This window comes from Artemia sp. Qi Xiang Cuo, chromosome 3 (genome assembly GCF_049724085.1).
Source record: "Artemia sp. Qi Xiang Cuo chromosome 3, ASM4972408v1, whole genome shotgun sequence".
Lineage (NCBI taxonomy): Eukaryota > Metazoa > Arthropoda > Branchiopoda > Anostraca > Artemiidae > Artemia > Artemia sp. Qi Xiang Cuo.
Genome location: NC_142796.1, coordinates 14847324 through 14862797, shown reverse-complemented (window position 1 = coordinate 14862797; position 15474 = coordinate 14847324). Strand labels below are relative to the sequence as shown.

The window sequence follows — 15474 nt, the reverse complement described above, 5'->3', positions numbered from 1 at the left end:
ATATATATATATATATATATATATATATATATATATATATATATATATATATATATATATATATATATATATATATATATATATATATATATAAAACATTCAGAATTATTTGCAGCATACCTAGATATATATATATATATATTTTTTTTTTTTTTTACAAAAGATGCCCATTGAATCAGTGGCGTAATTTACTATGGGGCAGGAAGGGGGGGGGGCAACTTTCCCACCAGACCTCGGTTTGTCTATCCCCCCCCCCCACAAACAAAATAAGTGAGTAGAATTTCATTTTTTTATTCAAATAGTAGGGGAAACAGCTTCTGAAGGGTTTTTGTCTAGAGTCCCCCCCTATTTTCTGAAAAAATTGTTTAACAGCTTTTATTTATTCAGGCGTGTATGAAAGGGACTGGCCTTTAAGCCCAAAATAATGTAAGAATTGTTACGTTTTGTGATTTTATCAACAACTTTCATTGAATCTGCTCTTTTTCGTCGTTTTTTTTTATTTTATTTTTTTTTTAGTTCGGTCTGCCGTTCCAAAATGAATTCTTGTCACGTGTCAAGATTTACTCATCTTTGTAAATATAAATCCTACAACAAAAAAAAGAAGACAGAATAATGACAATAGTTAATACGACACAACAACAAAATGAAACAACAGCTTCATCAAAGATACAACTTCTTTATTCAAAAAACCTTCCTGTATTCTAACTCTTCCAACCATTAAAAGAATTCAAATAAGAAAAAGACTCATTAGATTCTCAAAAAAATAATGATAAATAACAGACAGTTAATTACCGAAAATAATGTTGAGACGCGTCATTAAAAATCACGTTTCACTTCCTCTTAGTCTCACCCCCACAAAAAAAAAATTGAAAAACATATGCCTCATGAATGTTTCTTTCAAGGGATTGCCCACTCTCCGTCACAGATGTCCTCGATTATCTCTCAATAGAATAATTATGTTTTTTCAATTTTTGAGTTTCAACTTCTGTTTTTTTGGGGATTTTTCAACTTAATTAATAATTAATTTTTCATTGATTTCTCGAAAGTTAAATATTTCTGACTTGCCAAAGGAGTAGCTCGTTGATCGTATATTCTAATATCTTTGTTATATACAAGTGGTATGTACAAGGAGTGGCTATTTGTACATATTAGTTTGATTTGTCTTTTCTTCTTTTTATTCTCTTCTGATTTTATTTTTGGTTCTTTTTTAAAATTATTATGGTTAATTTTTTTTTCCTTTTGTAACACTGATAACACATTGTTGTTGTGATACAGACCATTTGCTTGATAGTTTTTTTTCTTTCTTATTTTGCTTTATACTGTTTTTGCTTCAAACATTTTGCTTTTTTTTTTGCTTCAAACATTTGCTTGATAGTTTTTTTTCTTTCTTATTTTGCTTTATAGCCTACTGTCCATCGACCAGTTTTGTTTGTCATATTGGGCCAACTCGGATAAAGTCTCTAATACTTCTATTCCAGCTCGTATCCCTGCAAAAGTATGGTCGATTCCATGCCCAAGTCTCCCCTCCCCTCACCCCGGGCCTAATAAACACAAAGCGACGGAGCATATAGCCCCTCAATTGATTTCTATTCTAAGACATTCATTCATCAAACTAGTTCTAATAGTGTAAAATCCAGGAGTGTTCAACACATGGAAAAACAACCTGTACCCCAACAACTTTAAGGCACCTGTTTCCCATCTGGTAAACTTGGAAAATAAGGGGGAATAAAAGACCCTTTTAAAATTTATATGCCTTTAAGAAGTCTAAGTCTGATCATTCTGAAGACTTTATGAGTCGGACAGGGTTTTAATAGATGTAAATTCCGCGAGGGGTTGCACACTATTTTTTTTTCACGAAATCAAAAAATTTTAAAATCAAAAGTCAAAATTAAAAAAACTTTTAGCAAAGTATCTTGGTATGTCTAGTGTACGGAAAATTAAATAAAAAAAACAATTTTCAACTGAAAGTAAGGAGCAACATTAAAACTTAAAACGAACAGAAATTATTACGTAGCCTATATGAGGTGGTTCACCCCCTAGTCAATACCCTGCTCTTTACGCTAAAGTTCAAATTTTGTTCGACTCACAAACCCCTAAATCACAAAGGCCATTTAATTAGAATAGATAGCTCTTTTGATAGTACTAAAAAAAACTTTAGCGTAAAGAGCGAGGTATTGACTAGGGGGCGAACCCCCCTCATATATGTAATAATTTCTGTTCGTTTTAAGTTTCAATGTTGCTCCTTACTTTCAGTTAAAAAAACTCGTTTTTTATTTAATTTCTGATCGTTTTTTAAATCATGCTGAGAAATCCGGCGCCCCATTCATAGAAATGTCCCTTCCCCCATGAAAACACCCTCCATGGACAGATCTTCCCACGTAATCCCCCTCCCCCCACCATAAAAATCCCTCCTGAAAACGTATGTATACTTCCCAATAACCAATACTGTATGTAAAAAATGGGCGAAGTTCCTAAGATGCAGCCCTTCCCCTGGGAACTGTGGGGGATGAAGTCACCCTCAAAGACATATTTTTTAGATTTTCGACTATGCTGAAATTTTGTTGGGTGACATCGGGAAAAAAATGAGCGTGGGAGGGGGCCTAGTTGCCCTCCAATTTTTTGGTAATTTAAAAAGGACACCAGAACTTTTAATTTCCGTTCGAATAAGCCCTCTCACGAAATTGTAGGGCTATTGAGTTGATACGATTAAACCTGGAAAAAACAACAACAAATGAACATGCATCCATGATCTTTTTTCTGGCAAAAAAATACAAAATTCTACATTTTTGCAGATATAAGCTTGAAACCTCTACAGTAGGGTTTTCTGATGTGCTGAATCTGATTATTTGATTTTCATTAAGAGTCTATCACTTTTAGGGGGTTTCGTTTTTCGTTACCACGCACTGTTTGATAAAGCGTGAGAAAGCATCTCGGGGGAGTTAGTGACAAAGCTAAAAGAATTTTCGGAGACATCATAATGTTCATCCCACAAATGAAGAATATTTGGCCCCCTTTTGAGCATATATGACTTCTTTTCAGTCTTTACTGTAATTTACAAATTCTTTTTTTAGATTTTCGGTTACTATTGAGCTGAGTCCTCCTTACTTACGGTTTATTATTACGAATTGTTTGACTGTGAAAACAAATTTTTTTTTTTTTATTACAGTTTTGAATTAAAGTGTAAAAATTTCATTTTACACTTGCCTTTCCTTGCCTTTCAAAAAATTCTTTTTTTTGAGTCAGGAGGCAGGCGCTGTAATTAATTTTTCGTTGGGCACCACCAACCCTAGTAAGGGCTCTGCTTCTAGCCCATGCCGCTGCCCTCAAATTTCGACATTTTTTTCATGTAATTTACCGATTTCGATGCGTTTGAAGCGAGGTGGGGAAAAAATAATTTAAGAATAATACAACCTGATTTCTAATTTAAATTAATATACTTATGTAAAGAGAGACGGGATCTCCCTAAAAAACAGCCTGGAGAATAGAGTCCCAGGAAAATATAAATGAGATACGTTAGAAAATGCGAGAAAATGTTTAGGCCATTATTATTTGGGCCTCAGGGCAAATATTTAGAAAGGAACACCCAATGTTCATGAGTGGTAAATTTTGCTGGCAAGATATGAATAATTTGCAAAATAATTAAATGAGGTGGAGATCCTGTGCAACCCCCCATCCTCTTAGAATGGGAAATGAAACCACAAGAGATATTTTTCTTCGCTTTTAAGTCAGAGCTGAGCTACTAAAGAAAGACAAACATTAAAAGCGAAATATAATCCGGGTACACACACAGGAAGGTATACAAGCCACAAATGTCACAGAAGGGTCACAGAATCATTTCCTTTGTTTGGTTTTACAGCTGGACAAAAAGAAAAAAAGAAAAAAAAAGATACTCATCCCCAAATTTCACATGCTATATATTTTTTTAATTTTGTTTTTCTGACAAAGAGTCGGCTTACTTTTTAAACATTCCAGTATATTTACGCATACTTACTAAATGGCGTGGGAAAATATAAAGCCTGAAGGTCGATTTTAAGCTATCCAATGACACTCTCGCAGGGTTTGAATAATAATTTAATAGTACACATTTAAATCTAAGACTCAATGGGCGCGCACTTCCAGGAATCATATATACCGTGGCGTCAAGCGTGGCGAAAGGGTGCCAGGTGTGGCTGAAATGGTGCCAAACTTGGCGGAACCGCGTTCTGGGACATACACCAGGTGGCCGAAAGTGGGCACCCCCTCCATTAACCAACAATTTTGCAGATATGAATTCTCTGAAATTTACTCCATGCTAGTAAATCCCCCAGAGGGTGCACAAATATTACCCCAGCGCCAGCACGAACAGGGAAGAACGAGAAGTATAGCCTACGGCAGTAATAGAAACTTTGCATAATACAGAATCGCTAAAAATCCTTGAAAATTTTAGCCCCCCCCCCCTACTCCACCAAAAAAAACCTTGATCTTAAGATGAAATTTATTCAAAATGAAATGCATATTCAACAACAACACTATACTAATCTCCTAAAGGCACCTTGGCCTGTAATCTCTTGGGCCTGGATTCTTTTTTTTGCTCCTATTAAATTGGCTGGCTGTTTTAACATAAATAATAATAAAAAACTTTCAAATACATTTTCTTTTTAAATATTTCACTGGCATTACTAATTTTTATTCACATTAAATAGGGTATAACATAGGCTTTACACATCTTACGTAGTGAATCAACAAAGGTTCAGATACCATTAGGATCAAAAGAAAAATGAAAGCCTAGGTTCCTAATTAATCACTACCATTATCATCCAGGTCTTTGCACGGCTGTCAAGATCCGAAAATAATTAATTTTATTTTACCATTATCCATTACACTATCCTTGAAAAGATCCTGCAGTTCACGCAATACCATCCATTACTATAGTTTAATTTATGCATTTTACCTATAATATACTACTCAAAATGGCAGTTCTACAAGTAATTAATGTTTTCAGCGTCATAAAGACAAAGCGTGCAAGAAAAAAAAGTGGAAAGAATATCGCGCTTACGTCATTTCAGAATCCCCCCCAATCCCCCCATACACACACATATAAGAAATATTACATTTTTACGCACCAGATCGATCCTTATATTTTTTTTAGTATCGGTTAATATGGGCTAGAGAGTTCGTTCTTTACTAGGTTACCCTAATAGGGCAACCATGATACCAGGAGGTTCACCAGTTTTTTTAAGGTGTAAAGAGGTAGTGGCGTAATTTCGTCACAATCTGGGGGGGGGGCAATTTGCCAAATTTCAGTGGATGCTTGAATTATGCAGGCTTATATTAGTTTTGACAAGATTTTTGAAGAATCTGGTCAAGAGATATATTCTAAATCCAAGAAATACAAAATGCGGTACTGTTCTATTAACCGGACTCTTTTGAATACGGCAATGCATACCAGTCGCGAAATAGATCGAGATGCGTGATGAAAACAGGTTTACAATGCCTTCTGGGATATAAACAAACGCAATAACTGTATTTAAATTGGGGAAAAGGTACCTAGGTGAGGTTAAGTTACGTATTTAATATATGCTATGCTTTACTCACCCCCACCCCCCACCCCTACCCCTAATGTGCAAATATATAGCCCAAATTTGTTTCTAAACTATTATATATTCATCCTATTTTATTTTATTTCATTAGCATTAACCAAACTAGCACTATATAAAAGAGCCCGGCTAATAGAACAGTACCCAAAATACATAGTAGCCTTTTTCCTACTTACCGATAAACAAACTTCTGCCCTAGCACCTTCTTGATAATATTTTTATCATAATAATATCGTAAAGCTCGACTGAGTTTATCATAGTTCATGTTAGTTTTATTTTTTCTAAGTCCCCAAAGCCGTGCCACTTCTTCGGCGTTGATTAACTTGAATTCACCATCGTTTGAAGTCCAGGTGATAATATGCTCATGTTGTGAACTCAATAGCAGCTCGAGCAAAAATTGCCATAAAGTCACATTTGAATCTAACGAGCCAGGGCCCCCTGAAAATAAAAGTAATAAATTAATTGAAGACACAGAAATTGGTGTACAAAAGTCCGTCCCCTGGGGGGGGGGGGTAGGAGGGTCGAAATAAGAAATATTCCTTTTTTAGCCACTATTCTTAAATCAATACAGAGGGGAGTCCTATTAGACCAATCTCATTGGGCAATCCCTTCTATACCCCCTGTTATGCAGGTATGGACATATGCGTGCCACTATTTTTACTACCCACCATTATTGTTAAAAGTAATTGCAAAGGCAATCCCCAGAAGGGCATGTTTAAACTACTTCAAAGTATCTCCCATCCTAATTAAAAAATTTGGGATAGGGGTATTAACAGGGGGCGAAGGATATCAACATAATTGCTACGATTGTGTCTTAAATCCCCGAAATCGCAGTTTTTGGCCTAGGATCCTTGAAGTTCAGGAGTGGTCCTTCTAACCTATCTTGGGGGTAAGGGGGTTCCCTCTACCCTCACCCCTCCTGGTCGATGCCATGCATAAAACTATATACACGAGTAATTATAATCAAAAGTTCAGCGGAAGACAGGAGGGGGGGGGGCCTGAAATCGAAAAAATATCAAAAACAATTTTAACCTATGGGAAGTGGGGAAAATCCTTCGTGTCTAACTTATGATAGATGCCAACTAACCACCCTGTGTCCAGGCAAGTTTACATACATGTTTAATTCACTACCAGACAAAAAAAACACTTTTTGGGAAAATCCTCCACCTGATCAAATAATCACGTCAAAAAATTCGTTTTTTAACACGGTTTCATCAAGTATGTGAAATGCACTCTGCAACGATTGGTCTTACAGTACACACGGTCTGAATAGGGTTATAAATAGGGTCATATCCAGTGGGAGGGGGTTGCACTATCTGTCGGGGGTCATTAGATAGAAGCACCAAATATTTCATGAAAGATAGGCCTACTTACGTTGTAGGGAAAAGGAGCAAAAATTCAAATTGCCCCCGGGTGCGGAAAACCTCCCTATGCCTCTTTATAGAACTAATAAATTTTACATATAATCCGATAAATTCGATAAATACACTTATTTGTCTATCTCGCCAGAGCAGCCTCGCCATGAACTTTACTCCTCATTAACCCTCCTTCTTTTTAATAATAACACAAAACTTTCATCATTACTTTATAAAATATATACATTCAAAAAGCGGCTTTTCTTTAACTAAAACTAAACTTTCTCGTCACTATTGGGTTAAACATAAAAAGGTAGAACTAAAAGTCAATGATGTCATTATGAAGGATTTAAGTATTCCCAGTCATATCTATCCAGATGATTTTATAGAATGTCGTTTTAGTGAGATTCGTGTATTACGTGAAAATACGTGCTTTATAACGGTTGGCCCACAGAAGAAACAAGTCTATACCTCCGTAATTATTTGGAACACAAGTGGCGATCTCACAAGTTTACTCCCAAACTTGAGAAAAAAAAACAATCGCTTATAATCTAACAGTGTTTTTTTGGCTTAATTGCTATAGGAAACCTCGTGGGAGTCTCCGAAGGCTAGGAATAATTTCGTATGCTAGAAATAACTTATGACGCAATGATTCTGGCATATTCAACAAGACAAACAAGATTTTAAAAACAAAGACACTGAATAGGCTAAACGCTGAAACCTTTTCAAAGATATTACAATTTTAAATTTTTAACGAGGTTATGTTTTCATCCGAAGAAAAGTTACGAACCAACTGTGAAAACCAGTTTTCTAACGTGGCCACAAACTATATTTCAGGTGGAAAAGAAATAGTTGGTCAATATACCAGCAAACAGGGACAATCAAAGCTATTTATCCCTCAAGGATAGCTCTTATAACGATTTTTTTTTCTAACACACAATAAAGTAAGAATATCTAGATACTGATCTCAATTTGGGCACCGATTTACTTGAACGAGAGTTCGTTCTTACATGACTGCCCAATCGGCTAATACCAAGGGACAACCAGTGCTGCCAGTTGCCAAATGGGACACAAATGCGCGCCATCTGGTCACTCTGGGGACAACAGCTAGAAACCAACATAATCTAAGCTGGTTTTAATGACCCACGCCTTCGATAAAAAGGAAGGGTGCCTTAAACTGCACTCCTGCCCCCCCCCCCCGAAAAAAACTCCACACCCTTCCAAGGGTTAGGCCATCTACATCATGATCGAAAAACCGAAGGCAGTCCCTGATTAACAAGAACAAGAACCAAAAAAAAAACTTAATCGCATAAAACCCCCCAAACAAAAAGAAGTCTACAAATAAAATACAAGTGGGTTACAAACAGAATAACAAGAAACAAGGCTACAAAAAAAAATAGTTAAATTAACCAAAATTCGATTGATTTCAGTCATCAATTAAAAGTAATTTACATCTTTGAAAGATCTCATCTCGAAACATCTTTGAAAAGAGTGGCTTCCGGATTAGATTTCTTTGTAAGTGTAAATGGTTTGGTAAATACATACAAGTTACGCTAATCAGGGGAGGAGGAGAGTATGAGGGGGAAATTTGTCCCTTATATGTTTTAGCTCGTCTAGGTTCCCCCATAAATTTAAAAAGAAATATTTTTTTTTGAAAAAAGCTAAGTGGTATTTTCACCGATGAAATCGAACAAACTACTCCCCCCCCTAGATTTTGAAAAATCCATTTTACCCCTCCCGAAGTCCTACGGATAAACTTTCCCACAAACATACAGCTTTGAAACTTCATATTTTTTCATACTGAACCAAGAGGTATGGGAACACCCGTGAGCGTAACTTTTGGGTTAAGCTTCAACTTGTTATCGAACGAGTGAGGAAAACTCAAAGTATGATTTTCATTTTCTTTTTCAACCTCTGTCCCAGTTCTACCGTGGCCCCTCGTCGAATATAAATCTTGCAGGTTATCCCCCTAACGACTAATGGAAATTCAAAGATAGTAATGACCACTTTTTTTTATTTTTGGCCAACCTCTGTCCTGATTTTGCCAAGATTTGATGTTAAAAATAAATCCCACTGGTCGTGTACTAAGCTATTATCTAAAGAGTAAGGGAAATTAAAAATTGTAAAGGTCTTTTTTTGCTAACCTCCATCCTCATTTTTTCAAAATTGTCGTTAAGAATAAATATTACTGGTTTTGCCCTAACCAATTGGCTAACGAACAAGGGATATTCACAAAGTTGCATTGTTCATTTATTTTTTTTTTTTTTCGCCAACCTTTTTCATAATTTCACGGGGGTTCATTGTTAAAATAAATCCTACTAGTTACGTCCTAACATTTTAGAACGAATAAGGATAATTATCAAAACTGTACGGTCTCTTTCTATTATTTTTGACCGACCTTTGCCCTGATTTCCCCGAGGTTCATTGTAAAAAAAAAAAACTCATTCCGCTGGTTATATCCTAACCTATTACCAAATAAAATTTTAAGGGCCTTCACTTCGGTTTCTCTCTGCCCGAATTTGGCAGTGGTCCCTAGTTGAGTAGCCCCGGACGCAAAAAAAGGGGGATTAAAGGAGGATGTTCCCAAAGCGAAAATCTAAGCTCTGGTACACAAGTACTCGCGATTTCTCCATTTCTGTTATTGAAATTGAGCAATTCACTTGCCAAACTGATTAATGAACAGCCGAGAAAAAAACACATCCAATGCAGGTTTTGATTATTTAGTATTATTCATTCGGTACAAAAAATTCCCACTTTACACGTTCGGTTATAGGTCTGATTAGCTATTTGTTCAAGTGGATTTAAGTGTAAGTTTAATGGTTAAAAAAAAAAAACTACGTATTTAATGTCCAAAATTGATACTCAATTCGGTATTATTACACCACGGAACTAATAAGGGGAAAATACACTGATAGCATGATTTATAATACGAACACTAGATGCGTATTCACATTCAGAAGCTTTTTTTTTAATAGACCTTAGAAACTCAGTATCCATTAAAGTGAGAAACCGTGAAGCTACTGTAATAATTAACTGCCATCTAAAAGCATTTATCAAAACGTATAACCACTCAAATTGTTTTTTTCTGTATGCCTTAGATGGCTATGCCCGATAGCAATAATTAAATTACGAGCCATTTAGGAATTTTAAAAGGGGAAAAAATACTACCCGACACCAACACCTGTGCTGTCTTAAAGCCACAGTAGCAAGCAAAAAGAGACAAGTCGCATTCTTAAATAACTAATTATATCCACATGAAGGGTTTAGGAGATATCTTAAAACAGGGGAGATGAACATAACGATAAATATTATCATCAAAATATATCATATGAAATTACCTATGTTTCGCTCACAATGTGAAAGACCAATAAGTTAAAGCTTTATTGTTGGGTCATATGTTAAACGCATAATATAGCCATAATTGTATTTTTTACGGGTAATAAACTTAGAAGATCTTAAAGTCAAACAAGCTTAACTTACAGTCAAAATTAACAGCCTATATGTATATTTCAATCTATTTCAATCCTCACATCCTACTGATTATCTGAAAACTTTAAAGAAAATTGGGCAGAGAGGTAGGTAAAGTATGTTTATTCACCTTACATATGAATATGCCTGTTAATCCCTGGTAGTTAATACCAGAGAAATGGCTAAATTTATAGTCAAAATTTTAGAATACCTATGAAAAGCCAAGCTTTCATTCTATCTAGATCCTGACATTCTATCGACAACTCTAAAGAACCTAAAGAGAAAGGCGAGAAAAAGAATGTTTATTTAAAGAAAGAAAATCAAAATTTCACGGGACCGTTGGTTCCAATGTTGGGACGGTTGGTACAGTTCCTAAGACCTCCAGAGGGCGCAAGCACACTGATCAAAAATAACGTGACCGGGAGGATAGCGAACGAGACGTATGGACCACATTCGCCCCCTGATAATTATCTGCTCTTTCGGAACATCCGTATTTCCCATAACTACAGAGAAGTACTGGTGCATGTACCCAAGATATCTTTTTTCCTGGCGGAGGGCCAAATGAGCTTTGCCCCACCCCCAAATGGACGCCTCTTCGTTTTTGCGTAGCAACACTTGAGTGGGGACAATCACGGGATTTTTATTCGTGTTTACTTATGCGTTAAGTAGAGACACAGTGGTCAAATATGGTTCTGAAGTATGGGCGCTCAAAAAAAGGGAGGAAGACTCGCTTGATGTTTTCCAGAGAAATTGCCTTCGGATTGTTTTGGGTACCCGACTGACTAACCGTATTTCAAACAATAGGCTGTACGAAAGGTGTGATTCAATCCCGTTTTCTAGGGCTATAATGAGAGAAAGGATAAGATGGCTAGGAAACGTTCTACAGATGAAGGATGACAGATTGCTAAACTTCGTCCTTTTCGACCAACCGTCTAGGACTAAACGAAAAACAAGTCGTCCTTGGTTGGGGTGAGAGGATGTCGTCAGGAAGGATATAAGGGAAACTGGAACTTCATGGGAGGGTGTAAAGAGGGAGACTTTGAATAGATTGGATTGAGGTGGGACGTGCGTAGCTGTATTGGGCTCAGGCGGCTTGGTGTTTCGGTGAGTTGTTAGTAGTAGTAGTAAGTATAGACAATGTGCAGTACATTTTAGCACTAACTGGATCATATCGAGCTTCAAAAAATTTTATTCAGTATAGGATAGTCTTTATTATAATTCTTCATTAGCGGTCCTTCTTTTTAGAAAATATCCCTGGGAATGTAAAAAGTTAAGAGCCATTAAAATACCTCAGCATTAAAATTTAAAAGTATAAAAAGTGAATCAATTTTGCATCTGATAGACGCTTTTGATGCAATATCCAAAAAATGTCATATTTCAGGTAGACATCCGGACCCCCTGTCCCCTAGTGCGGACATGTCTACACATAAGGACCGTTTTTTAGCACTAAGATCTTACATCTAAGATCTTGCATCTTTCTGCAAAGATTATCGTTTTTTAACTCATCTTTGTTTTAAAATCTTACAGCTCACTGATGTTAGCAAAAAACGTGAAGAACGACACTGTTCTGCCTTATAGAACGATGATGAGAGAACTTTGATGATATACTCATCATTGTTATCAGACCGCTGATCAGAGCAGAATGATGAAAGACGTTTGTATAAAAACGACAAAAGATGTAAGATCTTAATTAAAAGATTTCACTTTTAAGCTTTTTATGACAAAAGATGTAAGATCTTAGCACATTGATTTTTGAAAAAACGGCCCTATAGTTTTCTTGTCTGTTATTAAAGTGTGTTATTACTACATTGTAGCGCATACCCGTTAACATAAGAGATAAGGAAAGTTGAGCTCCACCAAAAATGTCAGGTTATTAATTAACTGCCATACTCTTCTCTAAGATAGAGGCTGTGTGTGCCTAGGATCGTAGCCCATTATCAGTAATATATTATTACTTAGGTTTTGCAATCTCCAATCCACACAGCACGGCCTATACACATATGGTCCGTACATTTAACTCCAAACCGTGAAAATGCTCCTATTTTCTTAAGGCCTACGACAACCGGAACATGGGTATGTTCAAATAAACATTACAATCTATTAAAGACATTATGCCCATTTTCTTACGATAGAAAATCGTACCCATTACGAGAAGAGAAAAAAGATATGCACAAATTTTACGGTTGGTGGTAAGGGATCTTTAACGAAACGATAAAACCATAAGACAGTTTTGTGGCGAAATTCTGCGAATTTTCCCGTCTTTCATCAGTAGAAAAAATCGGAAGTTAAAAACCAACGGAAGTTGAACGATTTAAGTGTTTAACCTTTCTTATATGGTTCGTTGATCTACTTTTTGTGAGATCATAAAGGAGTAAAATTCTTATGCATCAGGGCTACAGTTTAAAATATTTTGTTGAATATTTTTATATCCAAGGGCCACCCACAATGACATGTCAACGGAAAAAGTCCCCGATAAGACAAAAATAATTATCGATTTCTTGTATCTTAAGAAGGTACTTGTATGATATATCGACCATAGCTATATCATCCAAGTACCCATGTTAAGAAAACAATTCTTACTTCATAATATGCAGAATAACCATAGTTAACACATTTTGCATGCTGTCCCGCTAGACTTTACCCCCAACCCCCTGATGCGCAAATATATAGTCCAAATTATGTATTTCCTATCTATGCGTCTCCGTTGTTTCAATCCGTATACCTGTAAATTGAATCATCTGTGACGCGGGAAAAACAAATTACAATGCATTGAAAAAAAAAAAAAGGGCTATATATTTGCACATTCGGGGAGGGGGGTAAAGTATAGCCAGGCTGCATGCAAAATGTGTTAACTATGATTATTCTACATATTATGAAGTAAGGATTGTTTTCTTAACATGGGTACTTGCTGTGGTCGATATATCATACAAGTATCTAAAAAAATATGACGCATCTTTAACAAAAAAAAAAAAAAAAAAAAAAAAAAAAAAAAAAAAAAAAAAACTGAAACCTTACCCTCTCGGGAAATATTTTATGCACGCGGTCGTGTTAATATCTCTAACGGCCTACAAATATTAGAGGGGGAGTAGGAAAATTTTTCTTTAGGAAGTGTTCAAAGACTTTGAAAAAAGTCGAGATAGAGGAAAACTGGACCACTTAGTTCACCTTAGGATCACCTAGTTACTTTAGTCCCCTACATACCTGAATATAAGAATTATGAGCAAATGCCCCAAATTCTATACTCTACCCCTACAAAAATACTAATAAAATTATACATACCCCTTGGTCAGATTTGGTGCGTCTACCCTCCCCCCTCCTCCCAGCAAATTGTAATTGCATTCTTGAATTCTGCAGCATTTCGATATTTAGACATATACAGTCAGACATGAGCGCAAGAGAGAGGGGTTCAGGACCGTCCTCACAATATCCTAGATCATTATTATTTGTCCCATATTTTCCGATGTGCTTTGTACCACTTCGTCTATTTAGGTTTTGTTCCCCCCCCCGAACCTAATTTTTGTATGTGCAAATGTAAAGTATACCACATAAAAGTTACAATACCCTTAAATGTTTTAATGCAATATATCCTTTTGATTACTACAACCAAGTACTATCAATAATAGCATGTTGACTTGTATAATGAACAAAAGACTGACTTATACCATACGTAATCACCAGAGGGTATAAAATTGGGTATGATGAATAAATGAAGCATACCTCTGATGATAGGAATCAAGAGTACAGGCAAGTAACTCACAAAAGACCGATTTTTCGGTAGGTGGACTTGTTCCAGTTCGTTAGTTTTGGGACCGGAAGTGCCCGCCCTGTGCAAAGGAAATGTCACTGAATCTTATGGATCAAATGCCTCCGCTAAGAATATTTTATATGGTGTTAAGAACATAAGGATTTTGTAAACGCTGGGACGGAACATTGCGTCCATCTTCCTAAGAACATGCTTTGAGTTATTTATTCTTGCGTAAAGTGTTTTATAAAAACCAACTTCTTTAAAACTGTTCCCGGACTACATTAGCCGAGGGGTTTCCAACTTTCAAATTCTGTGGACACCGGCCGACGCATGTCATTCGTGTTGCGAAGTTTACAATGAGGGGTACAAAGAGGTGTTTCCAAGAGCCCCATTCGGGGCGAGAAAAGTGGTGCTTAAAGATGCACACCTAGTGGCGGAATCGGCAACACCTCGAGATTGTCAAATTCCACAGAACAAATTTAAAAAGAAACTGAAGAGCATAAAATCTACTACAATTTTCTACTCCTAGTTATTAGCGTGATAATATATACATTCAGGGGAAAGCGCTAAAATGCCAATTCTAGAAATTCATAATTTAAGGAGGAAGGGTGGTAGGGATATGAGGTGGCAGGGAAGATGGGTGGTGGAGTGATACAGAGGAAGGATGGTGATATGGCAGGGAGGTAGCATTGGGAGAGTCGTATTGTCGTATTTGTGTGATATGGAAATAATATTGTAGAAAGAGTCTGGTTTGTTAATTGGCTGGGTACTTGTGCATTATATGGGCCCACCGCCATATACTCTATAACCCACCAAACGGGTATTTGCAATAGAGAAATGGAATGCAAAGCGTGGTTTTCATTGCGTTTACAATATTTAAACTGTTGTTTGTTGGAGTTTAGGGTGGGAAAAAAGGTACCTAGGTTAGGTTACATATTTAATACATGCTATGCTTTACCCCCAACCCCCTAATGTGCAAATATATAGTCAACATTTTGTTTCTAAACCATTATATATTCATCCTATTTTATTTCTTTTTATTAGCATTAACCAAACATGACTTCTTTTGTGGGCCCGTATAACACACAAGCACGATTGACTGATTTGTTTTTCTTTTTGTTCTTTTCTTTTTATTATTATCTTTGTATCAGAGGTGAAGGAATTGGATAGTAGTTTACGCTGCAACGCTGGCAAATATGTCAGTTTTTTAAGTACTGCGTTTGCAAATAGTGAAAAACTTGTTTGTTTATGAAAAAAGAAACCTAAATATAAAAGAAACATATTTCTTCTTCTTCTTCTTGTTTGGAGTATTACGGAGACGTGTCGCATA

At 36.2% G+C, this 15474-nt stretch overlaps 1 protein-coding gene across 1 annotated transcript in view; it reads right to left on the bottom strand.

The window, feature by feature from the left end:
- The window catches only part of LOC148953797 (uncharacterized), an 86305-nt gene that overhangs the window by 30119 nt on the left and 40712 nt on the right, over positions 1–15474 (bottom strand). Inside the window, exon 3 of the mRNA XM_089085647.1 lies at positions 5753–6014. Coding sequence (XP_088941773.1) covers positions 5753–6014 — 262 coding nt within the window. The remainder of the gene's footprint in view (positions 1–5752; positions 6015–15474) is intronic.